Source organism: Ovis canadensis, chromosome 7 (genome assembly GCF_042477335.2).
Source record: "Ovis canadensis isolate MfBH-ARS-UI-01 breed Bighorn chromosome 7, ARS-UI_OviCan_v2, whole genome shotgun sequence".
Taxonomy (NCBI): Eukaryota; Metazoa; Chordata; class Mammalia; order Artiodactyla; family Bovidae; genus Ovis; species Ovis canadensis.
The window spans coordinates 16,485,929-16,506,317 of record NC_091251.1 but is presented as its reverse complement, the minus strand read 5'-3'; the positions used below and the strand labels follow the sequence as shown (position 1 = coordinate 16,506,317).

Here is a 20,389-nt window from a genome sequence, read left to right as displayed (position 1 = left end):
GTTTTCAGCGAAGTGGAGAGGGGTGGGGGAGGGGAAACATGGAAGACTGTCTTCCTTTTCTCCGGGAGAAGCCATATGAATAGGGTGACCATCTAAATTTATTTTGCAAACTGGGAGACATTTGAGATTGAAAGCAAGTGTGAATTGTCATCCCAGGACAATAGGCATTACCGGGAAGACTGGTCAGATCTCATTCATGGAAAATGGTTTTAGCTTGTTGGCAACATAGCAACCCACTCCAGTTTCCTTGCCTGGAGAATCCCCATGGACAGAGGAGCCTGGCGGACTACTGCAGTCCATGGGGTCGCAAAGAGTCAGACATGACTGAATGTTAAGATTTGTCATTTCAGCTGTTTTTAACTGGATGCATCAGTGGCATTAAGTACATTCTGTGCACCCATCATTATAGCCTCTGGAACTTTTTCATTTTTCCAAATCAATACTGCATCCATTATACAGTAACCCCTCCACCCACCCTTCCTCCAGAGCCTGGCAACCTCTATGCTGCCTCTGCCTCTGTGAATCTGCCTATTCTAAGTACCTCGTGTGGGAATGGATTTGCACAATCCTTTTGTGACTGGCTTATTTTCAAGGTTCCTCCATGTTGTGACATGTGTTAGAATTTCCTAACTTTTTTAGGTTGAATGGTATTCCATTGTATGTATATCCCACTGTCAACTTGAAAAAAAATCCCCAATGGGAGAGTGTTATTGGGGGCAAAATGAGGACTGCAGTCTGGGAAAGCAGCCGCTCAGATAGCTCTGAGAAACTGCTCCAAAGAGGCAGAGGGGAAGGTCAATACATGTGTGATTTTGGTGAAGGGAGAGTCCTTGCAATCAAGCACATTTTTTTTTTTTTCCTTCAGAAGGTTTCTGCTAGTCACAAGGAGCAGTCGTCACCGTGAAGGATTTTAGTGCTTTTTTAGATAGGAGGCGATAACAAGAACTGGGCTCATAAACTAGGCTCCTGAAAATAGAGGGGTCCTACAGTCCACCCTCCCCGCCTGCCCCCCCCGCACAGAGGGCCTCATTTCTGCTCTCCACTCTGAACTCGCATCAGGGGTGTTGAAAACCAGCAGCTGCAGCAGCACATGATTTAATCCTTGCAGAGATGGATGGCAAGTGCCGGTGGCAAGTGCCAATTTGAAGTTGACACCACATTTTCTTTGTGCATTCATCTGTTGACCGGCATTTGGGATGTTTCCACTTTCTGGGCTAGCCGCCAATGAATGTTAGGCTTAATGGGTTTAAGTTGAGAGGCTTAGGAGAGTAGTGTTGTCTCCATTCCGCAGTTGAGGAAATTAAAGTTTAGGTTAAGCTCCAGTTAAATGTTTGAGCTAGGAATTCAAACTCAAGTGTCTCTGAACCCAAAACCTGTGCTTTTTTTTTAAAGCAAAACACTGTTTCTCGTGCCTGCCATCTTGATTGGTAAGGAGAAGACCTTATTAAAATTGCTAATATTTTCCGTATTTATAAAATTTGGGCTTCCCTAGTCGCTTGGTTGAGAAAGAATCTGCCTGCAAGGCAGGAGACCTGGGTTTGATCCCCAGGTCAGGAAGATCCCCTGAAGAAGGAAATGGCAACCCACTCCAGTGTTCTTGCCTGGAGAATTCTGTGGACAGAGGAGCGGGAAAGGCCACAGTCCATGGAATTGCAAAGAGTCGGACACGACTATGCTAACTTAGAGATAAAATTTGGAATAAATTTTAAGAAAACGTGCAGATATCTTTGAAAATACACAACCCCTTATTTTAGGATAGAAGAAGAACAGGTTCAGTAGTATAAGGTGTTTGGGGGTTTAGGTTTGCTGTGTCTGTTCCAAGGAGCTACAGACATAAATTTCTCCTACACCGAAAATGTTTCTTCCACTTTGAAATTTCTGAAAATTTTCAGGTGTAGAGAATTATTGGAAATCATTTCTAAGTTGGGGTTTTGATTTGTGAGTAGGGTAGAATAATATTCTTCCTCCTATCTCTTTTTAGTAATTTCTATTTGAAAACCTGTTAAATTTTACCATAGAGTGCAGAAATGCTAGTAAATAATTTGCAGGCTAATTTTAAGCTCTGTTCGCAGTTTTCAGTTTCCTCTTTGATGAAAAATGCGGCTATAATAATGAACACCTCCTGCTGAACTTGAAGAGAGACCGTGTGGAGAGCAGAGCTGGATTTAACCTCCTGCTTGCTGCGGAGCGGATCCAAGTGGGTTATTACACCAGCTTAGACTACATCATTGGAGATGTTGGGATTACTAAAGGGAAGCACTTTTGGGCCTTCCGTGTGGAGCCATATTCGTACCTGGTGAAAGCGGGCGTCGCTTCCAGTGACAAACTGCAAGAATGGCTCCGGTCTCCCCGGGACGCAGTTAGTCCAAGGTAGATTCTTTTATTGATCTAGATGTTGATAATTCTTTAATTCTGTAAAATGTAAATATCCTGGTTTAGCAAGGCAAGCCTGAAAGTGGACTTGGATTTACTTTCTGCATTTAGAGTATTTAGTATTTAGAGTATGCCTTTCTTAGATTCAGATGTTTTGGCTGTGCTTATGTGGCTGGCTAAGAAAAGATGTCATGTTATCTTGTATCACACCATGACTAATGAGCTTTAGCAGTTAAATTCTAATGCTGTGAGGAAACAAGTCTTTTTTGGGTACAGCTCTTGATTATGGTATATTTTCACAATTTAGAATACTCAAAGGCTTTCATATCAGTTGTCTTAATTATAAATAAAATTGCATAAATAATGTTTTTTATTTATTTTAGTCGCTCAGTCGTGTCCGACTCTTTGCAACCCCATGGGCTGTAGCCCTCCAGCCTCCTTATTCCATGGGATTCTCCAGGCAAGAATACTGGAGTTGGTTGCCTTTCCCTTTGCCTCTAAATGCCATATTTCACAATTGGTGCTAAATGGATACAATTTCTTTAAACTGTCCTATAAGTACTTTAAAAATTTGGTCACGGAAAACATATTCCCATGGCAAAGAATTTCAATTTCTTGAGAGCGACTATTTAATGTTCTGTACAGTTTAGTTTTGTTACATGATGTGGTGTGAACTCGTCCAGACAGATAATTTCTGATCACTTAGGTCTGCAGAAATCCCAGAGTAACAATCTAAGTGACAGGAAAAACTTGTTGCCCTAAAATGAGAAATTGAAATAACAGCGGAAATTGAAATACGGAAATAGTTACGTAAACATAGTGGCATGTCTACTTGGTAAATTACTAACAATGTTAAAAAGTTTATAACGTGAGAAATGCTGGAAGTGAAAAGACCTGATTGAAATGGCTGATGTGCTGTGCTCACAAATGTACTGATAGGAGGAGCACACTGCCTAGGGAGAAAAATGGAGGAACTTTGCATCAAAATTTTCTTTAAGGTGTTACTGTTTTGTAATCAAAGGAGAATAAAACTGTTCATGATACTTGCTTGCATCACAGAGCCATGTAGAAAATCCCAACCAGGAAACGACAGTTCTTGGCAGGTGAATGAAACATGCTTTTCTCTCCTGCTTTATTTTGTAGCGCCCATTTATTTTACATAGTCTGATAAAGTCTTTGGATTAGGGGGTCTGTGTTGGTTACTGTTTTCTTATATATGATTTTATGCTATAAATATTTAATATTTGTCAAGTCTCTTCCATTTCATCCCCCTCCCGCTTTATTTTTGATAGGCCAAAATTACTAATAATTTTTAACTTCTCATCTGTTTGTTTATATATATAGGTAAAAATGGATGATACTTTATGACAGAATTTGGGTCTGAGTCTGTGGTTTAATTCTGAGTGACATTGTGTAGTCCTTATGTTTCTAACTGATTATGGTTTAACAGAAAGGTTTTGATGTAAAAGCAGTTACAGTTGATTTTAATTTAACTCAGTGTATATTATCTGGTGAAAATGTTCTGAAACGACTTGCAGGCCTTTGGATGAGGATGCAGATGGATTCTGCTCTGTCTGTGCTGTGTTTTAGGTACGAGCAGGACAGCGGGCACGACAGCGGCAGCGAGGACGCCTGTGTTGATTCTTCTCAGCCCTTTACGTTGGTTACTATAGGTATGAAGAAAGTCTTTATTCCCAAGTCACCTACTTCCAACGAACCTGAAAATAGAGTCCTTCCCATGCCAACAAGCATAGGAGTTTTCCTCGACTGTGATAAAGGCAAAGTGGCTTTCTATGACATGGATCACATGAAATGCCTCTACGAGCGCCAGGTGGACTGCTCCCATATGATGTATCCAGCGTTTGCCTTGATGGGCAGTGGAGGAGTCCAGCTCGAAGAATCCATCTCAGCAAAGTACCTAGAATACCAGGAGAACATGTAGTCTACGCATTTGGTGTGATTTAGGATGGAGAATGAGCAGAATGCTGCCTCGGTGTTGCCTTCGTAACTAATTATATATCATCTGAGTGTCGTGTCACCACACTTATTTTTTGTGTATGTTTCTTCTTCAAACACAGAAAACCTAAGCAGCCTTTCTGCCTTTCACAAATGCTGGGGAGAGACGTTCTTTCCTAGTTAACACTGAGATGGGTGACTGGACTTTCTTTTTTATGCACAGGAAATCTAATTTATTTGTATCAGCTTGTGTTGCTGTTACTTAGACATTCCTTGTTTTGGGCTGGGGGGAAGGGATCCAAAAGTATTTATTACTCTTCCTTTGGGTTTGGTTTTTCATTTTTGTATCATGTTTACGTCCTCAGAGAAGATATTTTTTAAATGCCTTATGGATAGGAAGTGTAGTACTAAGCATGGTGTTGTGCATTTGTTTTTAATAGGAAAACAAAGGTATAGATAGATAAAATGAAAAAGGCCATAGAAATAGTAGTATATTTAAATGGAAAATTATGTATTTAAGAATATATTGCCTAGAAAATGAATACTACTGTTTGTTCTTTTCTGAGACCACAGACTATAAGGACATTTTAAAGAGTTTTCTTGGCTGGTAATGCCCGTACTTGCATGTGTAAGAAATATGGTTTATCGCAGGAAACACAGAATTCTTGGCTAACACATGCAGCTTTTCACTTTGTATGATTTTTTGGGAAATTTTTTTCTTCAATTTTTTTTTTAGTTACTCTGTGAGCATATTTGAGCTTGTATCAAATACTTATTTTTCATAAATACTAGTGACAATAATGATGCCATTCTTTTGCTTTTTGTGTCTTGTAATTTTCATTTTGGGACACAAACATTACATATCAGATTGTCTTGGTTTATGTTTACATGTTTGAAAACTTCACAGTATATTTTCAGTGTCATTAAATATATTATAAAATGTGAAGTAACTATCTGGTCAGTTGTATGGCATTTTCTATGGCTCATTGGTAATAAGCATTTATTCTATAAGGAAATAAAAGTATAGATTTGTTTAGAAATAATAACTGAAATCATAATGACTGTGTATACCCTTCTTAAAAGTCGAAAGTTCTTTGAAGAATTACATTTTATCTAAATTTTATCCTCATTTTTGAAGGATACTCTTTTTTGGGTGGTTTTATTTAAACTGGTTAGTTTTTTTTTAAGTTAGAGTATTCAGGAACTAGACTGTTAAGTATATTTAGCGTTAATCATTTCGGAATTCTTTTGATACATTTTAATTGACTAACCAAAACTCTTAGCTCTGGCTTTTTTGTTGTTGTTATGTACATATATTAATGGAAATCTGTTATTCAGGTTGGTAGCACTAAATTCGTACCTTTTCCCCCAGACCCAGGAAGGAAATATCATGGAGAGTTTCAGTGTTGAGTAAGCTTTGTTCCTTTCTCACCTGTGAATAGCACTTTATGACATAGGCTGAACTAAACAAATATGCAGTGTTACGTGGATCGTTGTGCAATAAAGCTGCTAACGTCACGTATATGGTGATGTCTGATGGTCTCAAGCCTGTGAAGTGCATATCATGTAGACATTTTAAATATAAAGCTTCAATAGGGATAGGAAAGCTGCTTAAAACATTGTATGCTGCTGCTGCTGCTGCTAAGTCGCTTTAGTCGTGTCCAACTCTGTGTGACCCTATAGACGGCAGCCCGCCAGGCTCCCCCATCCCTGGGATTCTCTAGGCAAGAACACTGGAGTGGTTTGCCATTTCCTTCTCCAATGCATGAAAGTGAAAAGTGAAAGTGAAGTCGCCCAGTCCTGTCCAACTCCTACAGATCCCATGGACTGCAGCCCACCAGGCTCCTCCGCCCATGGGATTTTCCAGGCAAGAGTACTGGAGTGGGGTGCCATTGCCTTAGCTGCATATAAATTGTTCTCTTGAACTTCTTTCATTTTTAATAAAAATTAAAAGTAAGTCACATGTCATTATTGAAGTTTGCATTCCAGGAGTTCTCAGTATGGAAAATAGAAGCAGTGTATGAAAAGATGTTTGACTGAATATATTAACCTAGAGGTAAAGTTCTATTTAAAATTACTTGAGGCATTTGCTAGCTTTAATTCTTGTGGAAGGAAGGGATCATTAGAAAAGCTTAACATCAACAGGGACTCTTGAATAATGCAGAATTAGGGGGGGTCCCCTCTGTATGCAGTTGGAAATCCCAGTGTAACTTTATGATTGGCCTTTTGCATCCTCAGTTCTACATTTAAGGACCCAACCGACCGGGGATTGTGTAGTACCATAGAATGTGTTCATTATAAGTGGACCCCTGCAGTTTAAACCTGTGTTGTTGAAGGATCAACTGTCTACACTGATCAGTTTGTCTAATATTTCTTTTTAAAAAGTTATCTATTGTTTCTGACTGCTCTGGTTCTTCAGGGTGGCACGTGGGCGCTTCTCCTGATGTGGCTCATGGGCCCTGGAGCACACAGGCTTCGGTAGCCGTGCCACGTGGGCTTAAGGTCCCTGGCATGTGGGGTCTCAGTTCCCCGACCTGGAAGCAAACCCGAGTTCCTGGCACTGGAAGGCACTTTCCTAACCACTGAACCACCGGAGAAGTCCCATCATATTTCTTCTTTGATCTATAGTAGGTCAGATATTTTTCAGATGAGTAGCCCCTCTGTTCACATTTATACTCTTGGGTTATGAGGCTCTGGTAGTTAAGTCTGAATTGCAATGAATTGTTACTCATGGTTGATGGGCCTTAATTTTAAAATAAGAATATATTCACAAATATCCCTATAATAGTGTGTAATAACTTCATTCTCATATTCACAACTGCTTTCTTGAAAGTAGTAGAAATCAGACTACTTCTGGGGGATTGAACACCATCTGAACCTGTTACTTTTCTAATAGCCCCCGTCATCTGATAGCCCCTGACAATGCACACTGTGTGGGAATAGAATCAATCATTGGATTGCTACAGGAAGCAGTTGTGAACTAGTGTTGTGGGTAGGAATACTCTTAAGAAATGATGTTCCACCAGACAGATTTGCATTCATTTTAAATGAGTTTTACCTGCTTATGGGAATAATATCATATAAGAATTGGAGGGTGTCTTGGGACTTGAATTAAACTTGAAGGACTCTTTTTCCAAGTTTGACTTGGAACTATGTCATTTCACAGAAGTCTTGGACTCCTGCTCTTATTAGACGCTGTGCTGTGTAATGGGTAAAAAGTGAACGAGAGAGTCTGGTTAGGTTCCTGCCTTTAGGAGCTTTCTAGGAAGGAGAGATGATAAAAATGAAAGGGACCAAGGGGGTGCTGGAGGTGGGAGCTAATACTCGATTTGCGGTCAGGGGAGCCCCTCTGAGGAGGGTGATAGGAGTCTGACACTTTATCTCCAGGAGCTGGTCGGTGTACGAAGGGCTGAGTGCTGAGCATGGTAGGTATAGTGAACATGAAGTGCAAAAATGCTTTGAGATAATAGAGTTCTGGCTGGTAATAGAATTGCCCTAGCTGGTTCAGTTGGAAAGAAGTTAATAGAAGAGTTGCTTAGAGATAAGGCAGCCTTTAGTCGTGAGATGGCTGGCATGAGCTAGCCACAGCTTAAAGCTATTACCGCATCTAGAGCAAGGAGGACAAGGGGAAATAGTGTTACTAGATCCCAGGGAGAGGGAGAACGGGAAGGGGGGGTTGCCATGGAGGCAGCTGTCGCCACGGGTGGGTGCCAGGCGGGGAGGGGAGGAAGATATACCGTCCTCCGGATCTGCTGGGCTGCCTACTGACCAGGCCCGACTGGCTGCTGCCGGTGCCCTCTGGAGATGCTCACCGCCGGAGTCTTCCTGGGGCAGAGGTGGGGTGACGGGTCTGTGGTGGTTGTGGTGGGGTTGGTGTAGTGGGAGAGCAATGAGCAGAGTGGGAAGGAGTTCATTGTCTTTGAGGGAGAAGAGGGGAAGCTATAGGCCACTGTCCTGGCTGCTTAAGTGAGGGCATTTATAATCTGAAATGTAAATGAAAGGAGGCATTTTGATTCCTAAAGACTTAGACAGCTAACGCACTTTCCCCTTTTAGCTTCCTGGTACTTCTCTTCTTTGCTGCCTGTTCTTTACTGAGATCTGAGTCTAATGATGTTGCTTTTTTCCCCTGAGTTTGCTGTCTCTTGTCTGAAATACCTTTGAATAGGGAAGAATAATTAAGTGTGATGGTTAAGAAAAAAACGTTTCCTTGAAGTTCTGGGCTAGACTGATGCCTGCATGTAGAAGTAAGTTTGTAACATACTGTCAACATAAAATTGCAATGTCCCATAAGTGAATTTTAGACTATAGACTACCCGTGGATACTAAAAATATTTTTAATACAATTATTTCCCTTTTTTTAAAGGTGCATTTATTTATCTTATCTGAACAGAATGGTTTATTAGTTTTTCAAATGTCCTATTGCATATTTTTAGAAGACCTGAAAAAGTTCCTTGGCTTTGTTTATGTTGGGATGTGGTTCAGTTGAGTTTGAATCTCTGCTCACTGGCCAGATTATGACTGTTTCTGAAGATCTGCTTGCTTTTCTTCCAAGTCTTGGTCTCATTAAAAGACTGTAAATCTTTTAAGTGCAGAAGTAATGTCCTTTGGAATAGTGTACCTGACATGTGATACTAAAACCGTTGGAGCAACACTGATTTTCTTTTCTTGGTAGGGTGGTGAGTACTCTTAGCTGCGGTAGAAATGTTTTTTCTCTCTTAAGTAAAATCTGTATGTCTCCAAAATAATAAGTGCAGGGTGTATAAAGTTAAATAATAGTAAAAAATGCTTAACCAAACCCAGAGACCTCCCGAGCCCCCACCTGTACCCCTTCTAGCTCCCTAGAGTCAGTGGCATTGGCTCTCATTTGTTTCTTCTGTATTTATAGTAATGTTCGTTTCCTCCTAATACGAGAGATTCCTTACTTCGCAGCATCCTGTAATACTGGATGAAGGTTTTAGCTCTCTCAGTAAACATTGCTCCATACTCAGCTAGGTAGGTCTGCTACGTCTGTCTTTCTTGTACAACTTCTGTTTCTCTCTTGGAATTAATAATTGCCTGTTTTGTTGACTGAATTTTCTTTTGCTGTCTGTCTCGCTAAATTGTCCTACCTCTATCAAAGATTTGTAAAATGCCTCTAATATGGCAATTCCAGAGGTCAAACATATTTCTATGTTTTTATTTTTCCTGAGGAATCTGCTAGAGCTGTGTCCTCCTGCTCCAATGTGGACTGCTTGGTTCCTGGGCCTGTTATGAATACATAGCTCTTTTGGGGCTTCCCTTTGCCTTTATGCTAGGAATAACCCATCCTTCTAAGTTGAACCCCATTTCCTGGATCCCATATTTTTCTTGTAATTGATTTATGCCCTCATTTTATAAGTAAGTATAAGTAAGTATCTTGAGAGATGGTTCAGGGAAGGTAGAATTTTTTGGAAATCTTGCATTCTAAAATTTCTTTATTCTAACCTCCCAGTTAACTATTCGAAATAATTCTCCTGTTTTTCAAGGAACTTGTATCTGGTGAGTAGATTCAGTATTTGATAAAATTGGGGCATTTTAAGACACTGTATGACACCTTAATTTGTTTTACCTATTTGAAATCTTTGTACCCAAATGCTCCCTCCATTTTTAAGCACATCTGACTTAAGTGGAAATATTTGTATTATAGAAGTTATTTTGCTGGTAAAATTTCTTGGGTTACCAGTTCTGCCCATAACTTTGACATGTAAGCATTTGAATTCCTTCTTGGAGAGTCCCTAATACTGAGCAACTTTCATTTTCACTTAATACACCCTAAAACTGCTAAGTGACAGAGAACATTTAAAAATATTGTGAACGTCAGTACATCACGGTATCTAAAGGGTGATATGTCTAAGAGCAGTTTATAGGTATGGAGGAAAGGGGAGGACTCCGTGAGCAAATAAGTTTGGCTGATACTCCATAAATTTAAGTTAGATACTTGATGTGTTTTTGATTGCAGGAATTTTCACAGCATTTACTGCCTGTTGATTTGGCTCAGTCTCAGAGAATTCTGTGGATCGCATGGACACAGTAGCAGTGGTTATTGTGAAGTTGTGGCTTGGACTTATATCTGAGATTTGTCATTTAATAACTGTATGACCTTAGACAAGTTCATAGCCTGTGAGCTTTATCTTATCTGTAAGATAGCTCTAGTGCCGTGTACTGAGGCTTGATAATGTGCACGAAGTACTTAACACAGTGTCTTGTGTACAGTAAGTACTTCTATATATATGGTGGCTTCACATACACATTCTGCTTTTAAATAGCGCTTCTGAAATAGTATTTAACTTTATAAAATATCTTTTACAAATGATAGAAATATATGCGAATACAGAATTGTACTAGGGAAGTCTTAGAGTTTTCAGCTGCTATTATTTGCTTATAAAGTTCAAAACCAAACTGGAGAGGTACAGCGGTCCCCCCTATCCACATGGAATATGTTCCAAGCCCCTCTGGATGCCTAAAGCTGCAGATAGGGTTGAACCCTATATATATATATATTTTTTTTTTCCTGTACATACATACCTACTGTAAAGTTTAATTCATAAATTAGTCACAGTAGGAGAATAACAACAAACAGCAATACAATATAACATTTGCAACACTGTGTGTAACTTAGTCGCTCAGTTGTGTCCAAACTCTTTGTGACCCCCCTGGACTGAGTCCTGCCAGGCTCCTCGGGATTATCCAGGCAAAGAATGCTGGAGTGGGTAGCCACTCCCTTCTCTAGGGGATCTTCCCAACCAGGGATTGAACCCAGGTCTCCTGAACGGCAGGTGGATTCTTCACCATCTAAGCCACCAGGGAAGCCCCTTTGTAACACTATCCTGTAATAAAAGTTACCTGAATGTGGTCTCTCACTGTATCTTATTTGCCTGTACTCATCCGTCTTGTGAGATGTTAAAATGCCTACATGATGAGATGAAGTAATGTGATTGATGGAGGCATTGTGACTATCGCTAGGCTGCTGTTGATCTCCTGATTCTGGATGTCTGATGTGGACAGTGTTGGTGGTCAAGGGTTCTGGGCAGGGGGCAGCCAGACAGCATGAGTACATCCCTGTTACTCAAAGCAGCACACAGTTTAAAACTCATGAATTGTTTCTATCTGGAATTTTCCATTTAATATTTTTGAACTCTGGTTAGCTGTGGGTAACTGAAAAAGCAAAACTGTGGCTGAGTGGGGGACTATTGTTTATGAATAATCAACGAGGAATAATTCAGCCAGTAAGATAATTCAGTTTTCTGTGAGATCAAGATAATATGGTCCATGTGTTTCTTTGCTTGTTACTTAACGGGCGAGAGAACGTAAAAACACAAAGGAAAAGGGCTCGTAGCCTGTGTCGCCGCTTCAGGGTCTCAGATAAACTGAGTTCACCCTGCATCTTTCAGTGGCTCCTGGAACATCATGTTAATTAAAACGCAGCATGCACAGGGCTTCCCAGATGGCGCTAGTGGTAAAGAACTCATCTGCCCATGTTAAGCACTGTGGGTTTGATCCCTGGGTGGGGACGATCCCCTGAGGGAGGGCACAGCAACCCACTCGAGTACTCTTGCCTGGAGAATCCCTTGTAGAGAGGAGCCTGGCGGGCTGCAGTCCATGGGGTTGCAAAGAGTCGGACACAACTGAAGCGACTTAGCACAGGACAGCACACGTGTACTGCGGGGCAGCGCTTCACTGTACCTCTTCAGTTAACACTACAGGCAGTGTTAACGTGCCTGTGGGTCACCTGGGGGCCTCATTAAAATGCAGATTTTGATTTGGGAAGGCTGAGCGGGAGCTTAAGAGCCTGCATTGCTAGCTGGCTCCAGGTGAAGCTAGCTTCTACAGACCGCAGTGTGAACAGCCGGATGTGGAGAGCAGGACACGATTAAGCGACTAAGCAGAGCCCAGCCCAGCCTAGCGAGCAGGATGGCTCCTCTCTGCGAGTGTGGCTGGGGAGCCCCGGGGTAGAAGAAACTATAAAACATAAGGCAGTCTCAGCGCAGCTGGACTGGGAATTATCATCTGAGTTCGGCTTCATGAGATTTACAGGTAAATCTTCTTTATGTGTTAAAGAAGCTTTTGTTACGCCCAAGTCGCGAAATCTCCCAATGACCACCAGGGAGCCGATATCCGATGCAAAAGCAAGAGAGTTTTTATCACCAAGCTCGAGCTGGGGCCCCCACCGTTACCGACGCAGTGGCTATAGGGAGGAGCCCCGGGTTTTGGGTTACATTGCTTATATAGGGAGTGTTCATGACAAAAAGAATTTCTAGGTAGGGGGATGTCTGATTGGTCACTTTCTTTTGAAGGGTTGTGTGTTGGTTTTTGATTGGTCCCTATTTCCTAGGTAGACCACAAGTTCCTGAACCTTAAGTGAGGAGATTCTGGGCTGGGGTCCGATTGGCTCGTGGGTGGTGGGGGTGAGGTCAGGGTATTTCCAAAGGCTTTTTTCCTGGAACCTTACAAAATGGAGTTTTTCCTGTTAACAAAATGGAGTAGCTTAGATTCTTCACTTTGAATCGACTCCACACTTGGGCAAATATTCAATTGAAATTTCCAAGCTACTGAGCTTTATGGTATTAAGAGTGAGTTTGGGCTTCCCAGATTAAGTCCATGGGTTACAGAACCCATCCATTTAAAACAAACCAGCTGAACTCAACACGCGTCTTTGAGAATGTACCTTGTGTAAAATTGCTTGATCCTAAACTAAGATCATGGCATCTGGTCACCCATCACTTTATGGCAAATAGATGGGGAAACTGGAAACAGTGACTGACTTTATTTCTCTGGGTTCCAAAATCACTGTGGATGGTGATTGCAGCCATGAAACTAAAAGACGCTTACTCCTTACACCTCCTCTTGGCAGAGAACTCGAATTCTGGTTCTGGTCTGGTCTGATTTCTGGTAGGGCCGAGTTCGAGTCCTCCCTTCTCTGGAGGCCCAGGGAAAAGTGCCATAACACGAGTATCTGTAGGTGGCAGGAGACGTCTGTAAGGCCACCCCTTTTGCCCCCCTCTCCTGCCTCCTCCCCTTTCTTTCATACTGGCTTCCTTTCCTCCCCTGAAATCTTTGATGTTAGTACTTGGATCTGAAGTTCTGTGTCTCTATAGGAGGTTTTCTGAGAGACTATATTCTTGTATTTAAGGGCTTCCCTAGTGGTGCAGAGGTTAAAGCGTCTGCCTGCAATGTGGGAGACCTGGGTTTGATCCCTGGGTGGGGAAGATCCCCTGGAGAAGGAAATGGCAACCCACTCCAGTATTCTTGCCTGGAGAATCCCATGGATGGAGGAGCTTGGTGGGCTACAGTCCACGGGTCGCAGAGTCGGACACAACTGAGTGACTTCACTTTCACTTTCTCCTTGGAAGGAAAGTTATGACCAACCTAGACAGCATATTAAAAAGCAGAGACATTACTTTGCCAAAAAGGTCCATCTAGTCAAGGCTATGGTTTTTCCAGTAGTCATGTATGGATGTGAGAGTTGGACTATAAAGAAAGCTGAGTGCTGAAGAATTGATGTTTTTGAACTGTGGTGTTGGAGAAGACTCTTGAGAGTCCCTTGGACTGCAAGGAGATCCAACCAGTCTATTCTAAAGGAGATCAGTCCTGGGTGTTCGTTGGAGGGACTGATGCTGAAGCTGAAACTCCAGTAGTTTGGCCACCTGATGCAGAGAACTGACTCATTTGAAAAGACTGATGCTGGGGAAGATGTGGGCAGGAGGAGAAGGGGACGACAGAGGATGAGATGGTTGGATGGTATCACTGACTCGGTGGACGTGGGTTTGGATAGACTCCGAGAGTTGATGATGGACAGGGAAGCCTGGTGTGCTGCAGTTCATGGGGTCGCAAAGAGTTGGACACGACTGAGCGACTGAACTGAACCTTTCGTCCTTGGTAATACTAGAATGAGGTAACTGCAAAATACGTCCACAATTAGCTAAAAGATTTGTTAGAAATTTGTTATCATTGATTGACTGCTGTATTCTTGGAACTGTGCTTACAACTATGTGTATATATATGTATATATGCTTACGACTATACATAGACCTTATTTTAATTCTCATAACTTTCATAAGTGTTTTGTTTTACCTATTTGACAAGTAACCCCCCTAATGTCTCAATGCTAGTTGGTGGCAGAGGGGGATTTCAACTCAAACCTTACTACAAAATCTAAATATTGAACCGTTATCTAACTTTCTTGTTAAACTCACTTAAATGTTGAGGAATGTTTGTAAATAAAATGATGACAATAATTGAAAATAAATTATGCCATCAACTCTTAGAAAAGTTTTAAATGACTCTATAGCATTTAATTGTTGGATCTTGTTGAGGTCCTTTAGTGAACCAGAACCTGGTGGTCCAGAGTCGACCGATAAGAAAGTAAAGGAGAGAGAAAGAGGCTGATATTCCTTGGTTTACACAGAAAGCCAGTAAAGCCCGTGCACGGGGCTTGCTCTGTTCACGAAGGCCTCAGGCACCCTCTCGATGGGGTGAAGGTGCAGAGCGCCTTCGGGAGAGGGTCTTAGAAGCCCGGGCAGGAAAGTGAACTCAGAGAGCCTCTGCGCTCCAGGGGATCAGCCTGAAAAAGAGAGAGGGGGAGAGAAAGAGAGAAAGAAAGACATGGGTACCAGAGCTCTGATGGAGCAAAGGTGTTTTAGTCAGCATGGTGTGGGCATATATACTGTCTTACAAGGTCGTTATTCTCAGCAAAGATAAAGATTAAAATTCCAGACTTAGAAAACGTAGGCGATCCATATTAAAGAGAGAGAGAGTTGTAGACAGTCACTTTTACTGTATGGCTCACAAGAAGGAAGAGGGTACTTATCACCGTATTGAAAAACTAGTGAAGGAAATGCCTGGATTCCCCAACCCCCCGGGAGAGCCTTGCCTCTCCTCTTAATTCAGGAGTATTCAGGAATTAATAAGGAACAGAGAATTCCTGACAGATCCAAAACAGCACACAGGAAGCCTCCTGTTAAATGCTTCCTGACAGCTTTACCTATTTTACGAGTAACCCCCCTAATGTCTCAATGCTAGTTGGTGGCAGAGGGGGATTTGAACTCAAACCTTACTACAAAATCTAAATATTGAACCGTTATCTAACTTTCTTGTTAAGCTCACTTAAATGTTGAGGAATGTTTGTAAATAAAATGATGACAATAATTGAAAAAAATAAATTCTGCCATCAACTCTTAGAAAAGTTTTAAATGACTCTATAGCATTTAATTGTTGGATGATAGATTTTCTAGTCTTTGCTCTTGTTCATGTTGCTTTGAAGAATGTCCTTGGTACAGGGGTTTCAAAGTGACGACTCCATGAGGAATGTACCTGTATATATATATTTTCCTCATCTGTAGTGGGAAAAATGCCCATCTTGTAAAGAAACAAAACTTGAATTTGGACATTTTTCCGCTTTGGGGCAGGGCATATACTTTGCATTTTAGGGTCACATCTAACCTTTGTAACTTGCCCTGCCTCTGAAAGCCTTTCAGTTTTTCAAGGCTCATATAAAGTTTTGAAGAGATGTTGTTGTCATCTTGGAAGATGAGAAATAATCAGTCTTTTCAGTATTTTTAGTAGACTCAGCCTTTATGTGTTTTTGAAAGAAACCATGCCTAAGTTGGTGTTAACACAAATGGTTTGATAATTCTGCTGATAAGAAATCATGTTCATAGGCAATTTGCAGTTTCATCGATTCTAAAATGGTTGGAGTTACTAGATTCAAGCTAAGGAAAAGCTAATTATCTGCAAAGTGTAGAGATGTGTGTACTTCCGTGACAGTTCTCAAATCTGTGTTTATTCATTATTTGCTTTGTCTGCAATACCCCATGCCTTTTCCCTTTACCTTGAAATAGAAGTTGCTTCAGAAAAGAATTTAATCTCTGTGTAGTCTTGGTTGAGTTCTTTGAGAAAATTTCCCTAACTCCTCCGAAGCTCTTTTTGTTTCCTCAGTTTTAATTCAACCGTCTGCTACAACCACTTCCCTACAGTTTTTCACCTGTCCACAGTCCATTTAGTTAGTAAATTACTATGTATGTATGTACTTAGTAAAATTACTTTATACTTCAAAGGGTCATTTGTGAAACTAGAAAACTTCCGGTCTGTGTTAACTTTATTCTCTCTATATGTTAGCATTCCACTGATGTACAGTTTAATTTAGGGACAACTGAAATGAAAAAGGCATTGATTAAAACAAATCACATTGAAGATAGTCAAAAATATTTTGATGGTGGAGATAAATGTTACAATTATTTGAGTCAGTTTTGTCGGTTCCTAATCTCGTAATGTAATTGACTCACCTGGACTTAACTTTTGGCTTTTAATAGTCTTGAATTATGTTGACCCATGAGTTTGAATTTTTTCCCCCAATTGATCAGTTTCCTAAGGATATTTCCAAGTCTTTCCCATCCAGGCTACCTGTGAATAGGGACGTGAGCAGTTAGGTGGCTTTAGATGGGAATCTAGACATCTGAGAAATCTGTCCTTGTATTAATGGAAGACAGCAGCAGCCACAGAAACGCAGACTAAAGGATAGGTTCCTACAGGTACTGTGAAAAGATAACTGAAGTTAGGCTGCCTCTCCTGGTCTCCTGTCCTGAAAGACTGGATTGCAAATGAGTTAATTTGAAGAGATTAGATCTCTTATAAACAATTAAGTCTTTGGAGGAAAAACAGAGACTCTGGATCATGGCGTTTTTCTGCTGCTGACATTCTGGGAGAGAATCTTGAGTCATTTTGGACCATCTGTGTTTGCTCTGGGTGTTTAGGACTTTGTAATTCCAAACTCTGAATTGATTAACACTGGAAGCAGGGTGGGGCCCTGACTCACACATCATCTTAATCCCTTAGGTGCTATCATGTTTGCACCTGGCTTCAGTCATGTTTCCATAGTTTATTACCTCCAGCCTGTATCTCTCCTCTATTACCCAGACCATTTATTTAACCGCCTACTTGCCGTGGACAAGTCAGGTGTCTCAAGAGTCCCTCAGAACTAAAACTAAGCTGCAGTTTCCCAGGGCTCTTGACCCTTTTTCTCCCCAACCAAGCAATTCATTTTAAAAAGAGAGCTACTAAGTTGTTGTTGTTGTTGTTGTTGTTGTTGTTTTTAAGACAGACTAGTGAGTCAGATAATTTAGATAGAGGGTCCTTTGGGGATCTTCAGCTGCTCACAAAGTGCACCAGAAAATCACGTCAGCAGTTCACCGTCCCTCCTCGGAAAGCCTAATAGATGGTGTAGAATAATGGTTTCTGTGGTAAATTCTCCTCACCTCCCCAGCTCCTGTCAGTGGGACGCAAGTTCTGGCTCAGTTGCTTTCCTGTTCTTTAGCAACAACATCCTCATTTGGCATGCTTACTGGATCCACTGCCTAGGGATTGTGGTGCCATGTAAAGAATTTCATGGTGAGGTTGTGTATTGTTTAATTGCTCAGTCATGTCCACCTCTTTTGCGACCCCATGGACGGTAGCCTGCTAGGTTCTTCTGTCCATCGAATTCTCCAGGCAAGACTACTGGAGTGGGTTGCCATTTCCTTCTCCAGAAGATCTTCCCAACCCAGGGATTGAACCCACGTCTCCTGTACTGGCAGGTGGATTCTTTACCACTGAGCTACGAGGGAAGCCCGTGGAGCAAGGTAGACAAGTTCAAATCTTAGGTCCACTACTTTTTATGGAATAGCCTTTGCACAGTTTCACAACCTCTCAAAACTACAATAACAGTAGTTATAAAATGAAAGACATCCACATCATAGAATTTGTTGAGTATTAGATGAAATAAGTATGCCTGGTGTAGAAACACTCAGTGAATATGAATTCCCTCCTGGTTTCACAAACTGGGAGCAAACGTCACAAGGTCCCTGTTTCTCTCTAATTGTCCCACACAGTAAAATATACTTGTTGGCTTCCTTCAATGACATGAGCATCTCTCTCGGTAGACTGAGGAAGTGAAATTCTTTCTTCTGTTTTCCTTTTTTTTTTTTTCTCTTGTAAAGTGTCCTAATAATAGAGTATGTTCAAAGAAAAACAGTTTTTTTCCTGGTAATTTAACAATTTTATTTTTTAAGCTAAACCAATATCTTGAATCAGACGATAAAGAGTTGTTTTTAGATTGTTGTTTTGCTTCTATTAACAATTACCTTGAAATTACCTTTTGAGGTGACTTCCTCCTGTAGCTTTCTTGACATAGTGTCTGACTTATTCAGTTCAGTCGCTCAGTCGTATCCGACTCTTTGCAGCCCCATGAACTGCAGCACGCCAGGCCTCCCTGTCCATCACCAACTCCCGGAGTTCACTCAGACTCACGTCCATTGACTCAGTGATGCCATCCAGCCATCTCATCCTCTGTCGTCCCCTTCTCCTCCTGCCCCCAATCCCTCCCAGCATCAGAGTCTTCTCCAATGAGTCAACTCTTCTCATGAGGTGGCCAAAGTACTGGAGTTTCAGCTTTAGCATCATGCCTTCCAAAGGAATCCCAGGACTGATCTCCTTCAGAATGGACTGGTTGGATCTCCTTGCAGTCCAAGGGACTCTCAAGAGTCTTCTCCAACACCACAGTTCAAAAGCATCAATTCTTCGGTGCTCAGCCTTCTTCACAGTCCAACTCTCACATCCATACATGACCACAGGAAAAACCATAGCCTTGACTAGACGGACCTTTGTTGGCAAAGTAATAGTAGATGCTAAACAAATTCTCAACCTGATTAGCTGGTGGTACAACTGTCATTGTCTCAACAATAACACCTAGGGACCTCCCTGGCGGTCCAATGGTCAAGCCTCCACACTTCCACTGCATGGGATGTGGGCTCAATCCCTGACTAGGGAACTAAGATTATGTATGTCTTGTGACATGACCAAAAAATAAACAGTTAAAAACAGACCGATAATATCTAAATTATGATAACAACCCGTAGACTTGCAGTATCAGACATATGCTCAAGATCAGGTTTGCTCATGTATTTCACTGTCAGTGAGCAGACTAGACACTTCGGAAAAGAGGAAATCCAAAAGACCAACGCATGTTTAGAGATGCAAAACAAGATGACATCGAGACCACTAACACCTCTGATTGTCTGACAAGTACTTGTAGAATTGTGGATTTTACAGGAACTCAGACATGGCTAGTGAGATGGTAGATAGGTGGAACCCTTTTTGGATAGTGGTTTTATTTTCTAGTAAATTTGAGTGTTTGCCTATCTCAATTGCCTAGCAAGTCTACTCGTAGGTGTATGTCCTAGAGATTTCATTCTCCTGTCCATCTGGATACATACAGGAGAAGACTCAAGAGTCTCAAAGCAGATACAAACCAGATTGTCCATCCATAATGGAATGAAGAAATATGAAATATTTGTATGTGGGATACTGTGTAGCACAATGAAATGTTATCTATAGCTAACATAATGAAGTGAATATCACAATGTACAGAAGAAACATGGTGCTATATGTCTGCGTGATATTTATATCAAGTTCACAAATTTACTAGAATGTAAGCTTGGTGAGGGGAAGGATCTTACTATTTCACATGCCTCAAACAGAGACCCTGGCCCCATAAGATAGATGCTCAATGAATATTGAATGAATTGAGCCATATTGTTCAGGGATTTGGATGTGGATATCAAAATATAAACCTTTAACATTAAAGTCAGGATAAGGTTACCTCTAGGGGTGAGGGCAGTGGTTATGACTAGGAAGGGACTAATGGAAAGTTGTCTTCTCAAGTGCTGGTAATTTCTTGACGTTTGTGATTGTAGGAATGATCACTTTATACGTTTGTTTTATATAATTTCTTATATGTGGTGTTTCACAATGAAATGGCTAACACAGCGGCCTTGCAGTTTATCTGGTTTCATTTTCACATACTTATTTTGGAGCGTAGGTGAGAGGAGGGTGGGGACAATCACCAGGCGGCTCTTCTCCCTGGGATGGCATTGGGGGTCGGATTGACAATGGCGACCATACAGCTTTTCACTGTCTGCACCAGGACATCTTAGGAGATGCTTGGACACTGGGGACTTGGGTTTGATTCCAGCTTTACCACCCACTGGCTGTGTCACGTGGGAATGAGGCA

At 41.3% G+C, this 20,389-nt stretch overlaps 1 protein-coding gene across 3 annotated transcripts in view; it reads left to right on the top strand.

Moving 5' to 3' along the window:
• The window catches only part of TRIM36 (tripartite motif containing 36), a 32,482-nt gene extending 26,196 nt beyond the window's left edge, over positions 1-6,286 (top strand). For all 3 annotated transcript variants that reach the window (XM_069595284.1, XM_069595283.1, XM_069595282.1), the window contains 2 exons: positions 2,073-2,370; positions 3,964-6,286. In XM_069595284.1, the coding sequence (XP_069451385.1) occupies positions 2,073-2,370; positions 3,964-4,315 (650 nt within the window). In that variant the 3' untranslated portion in view covers positions 4,316-6,286. The remainder of the gene's footprint in view (positions 1-2,072; positions 2,371-3,963) is intronic.
• The last annotated feature ends 14,103 nt before the right edge of the window (positions 6,287-20,389 follow it).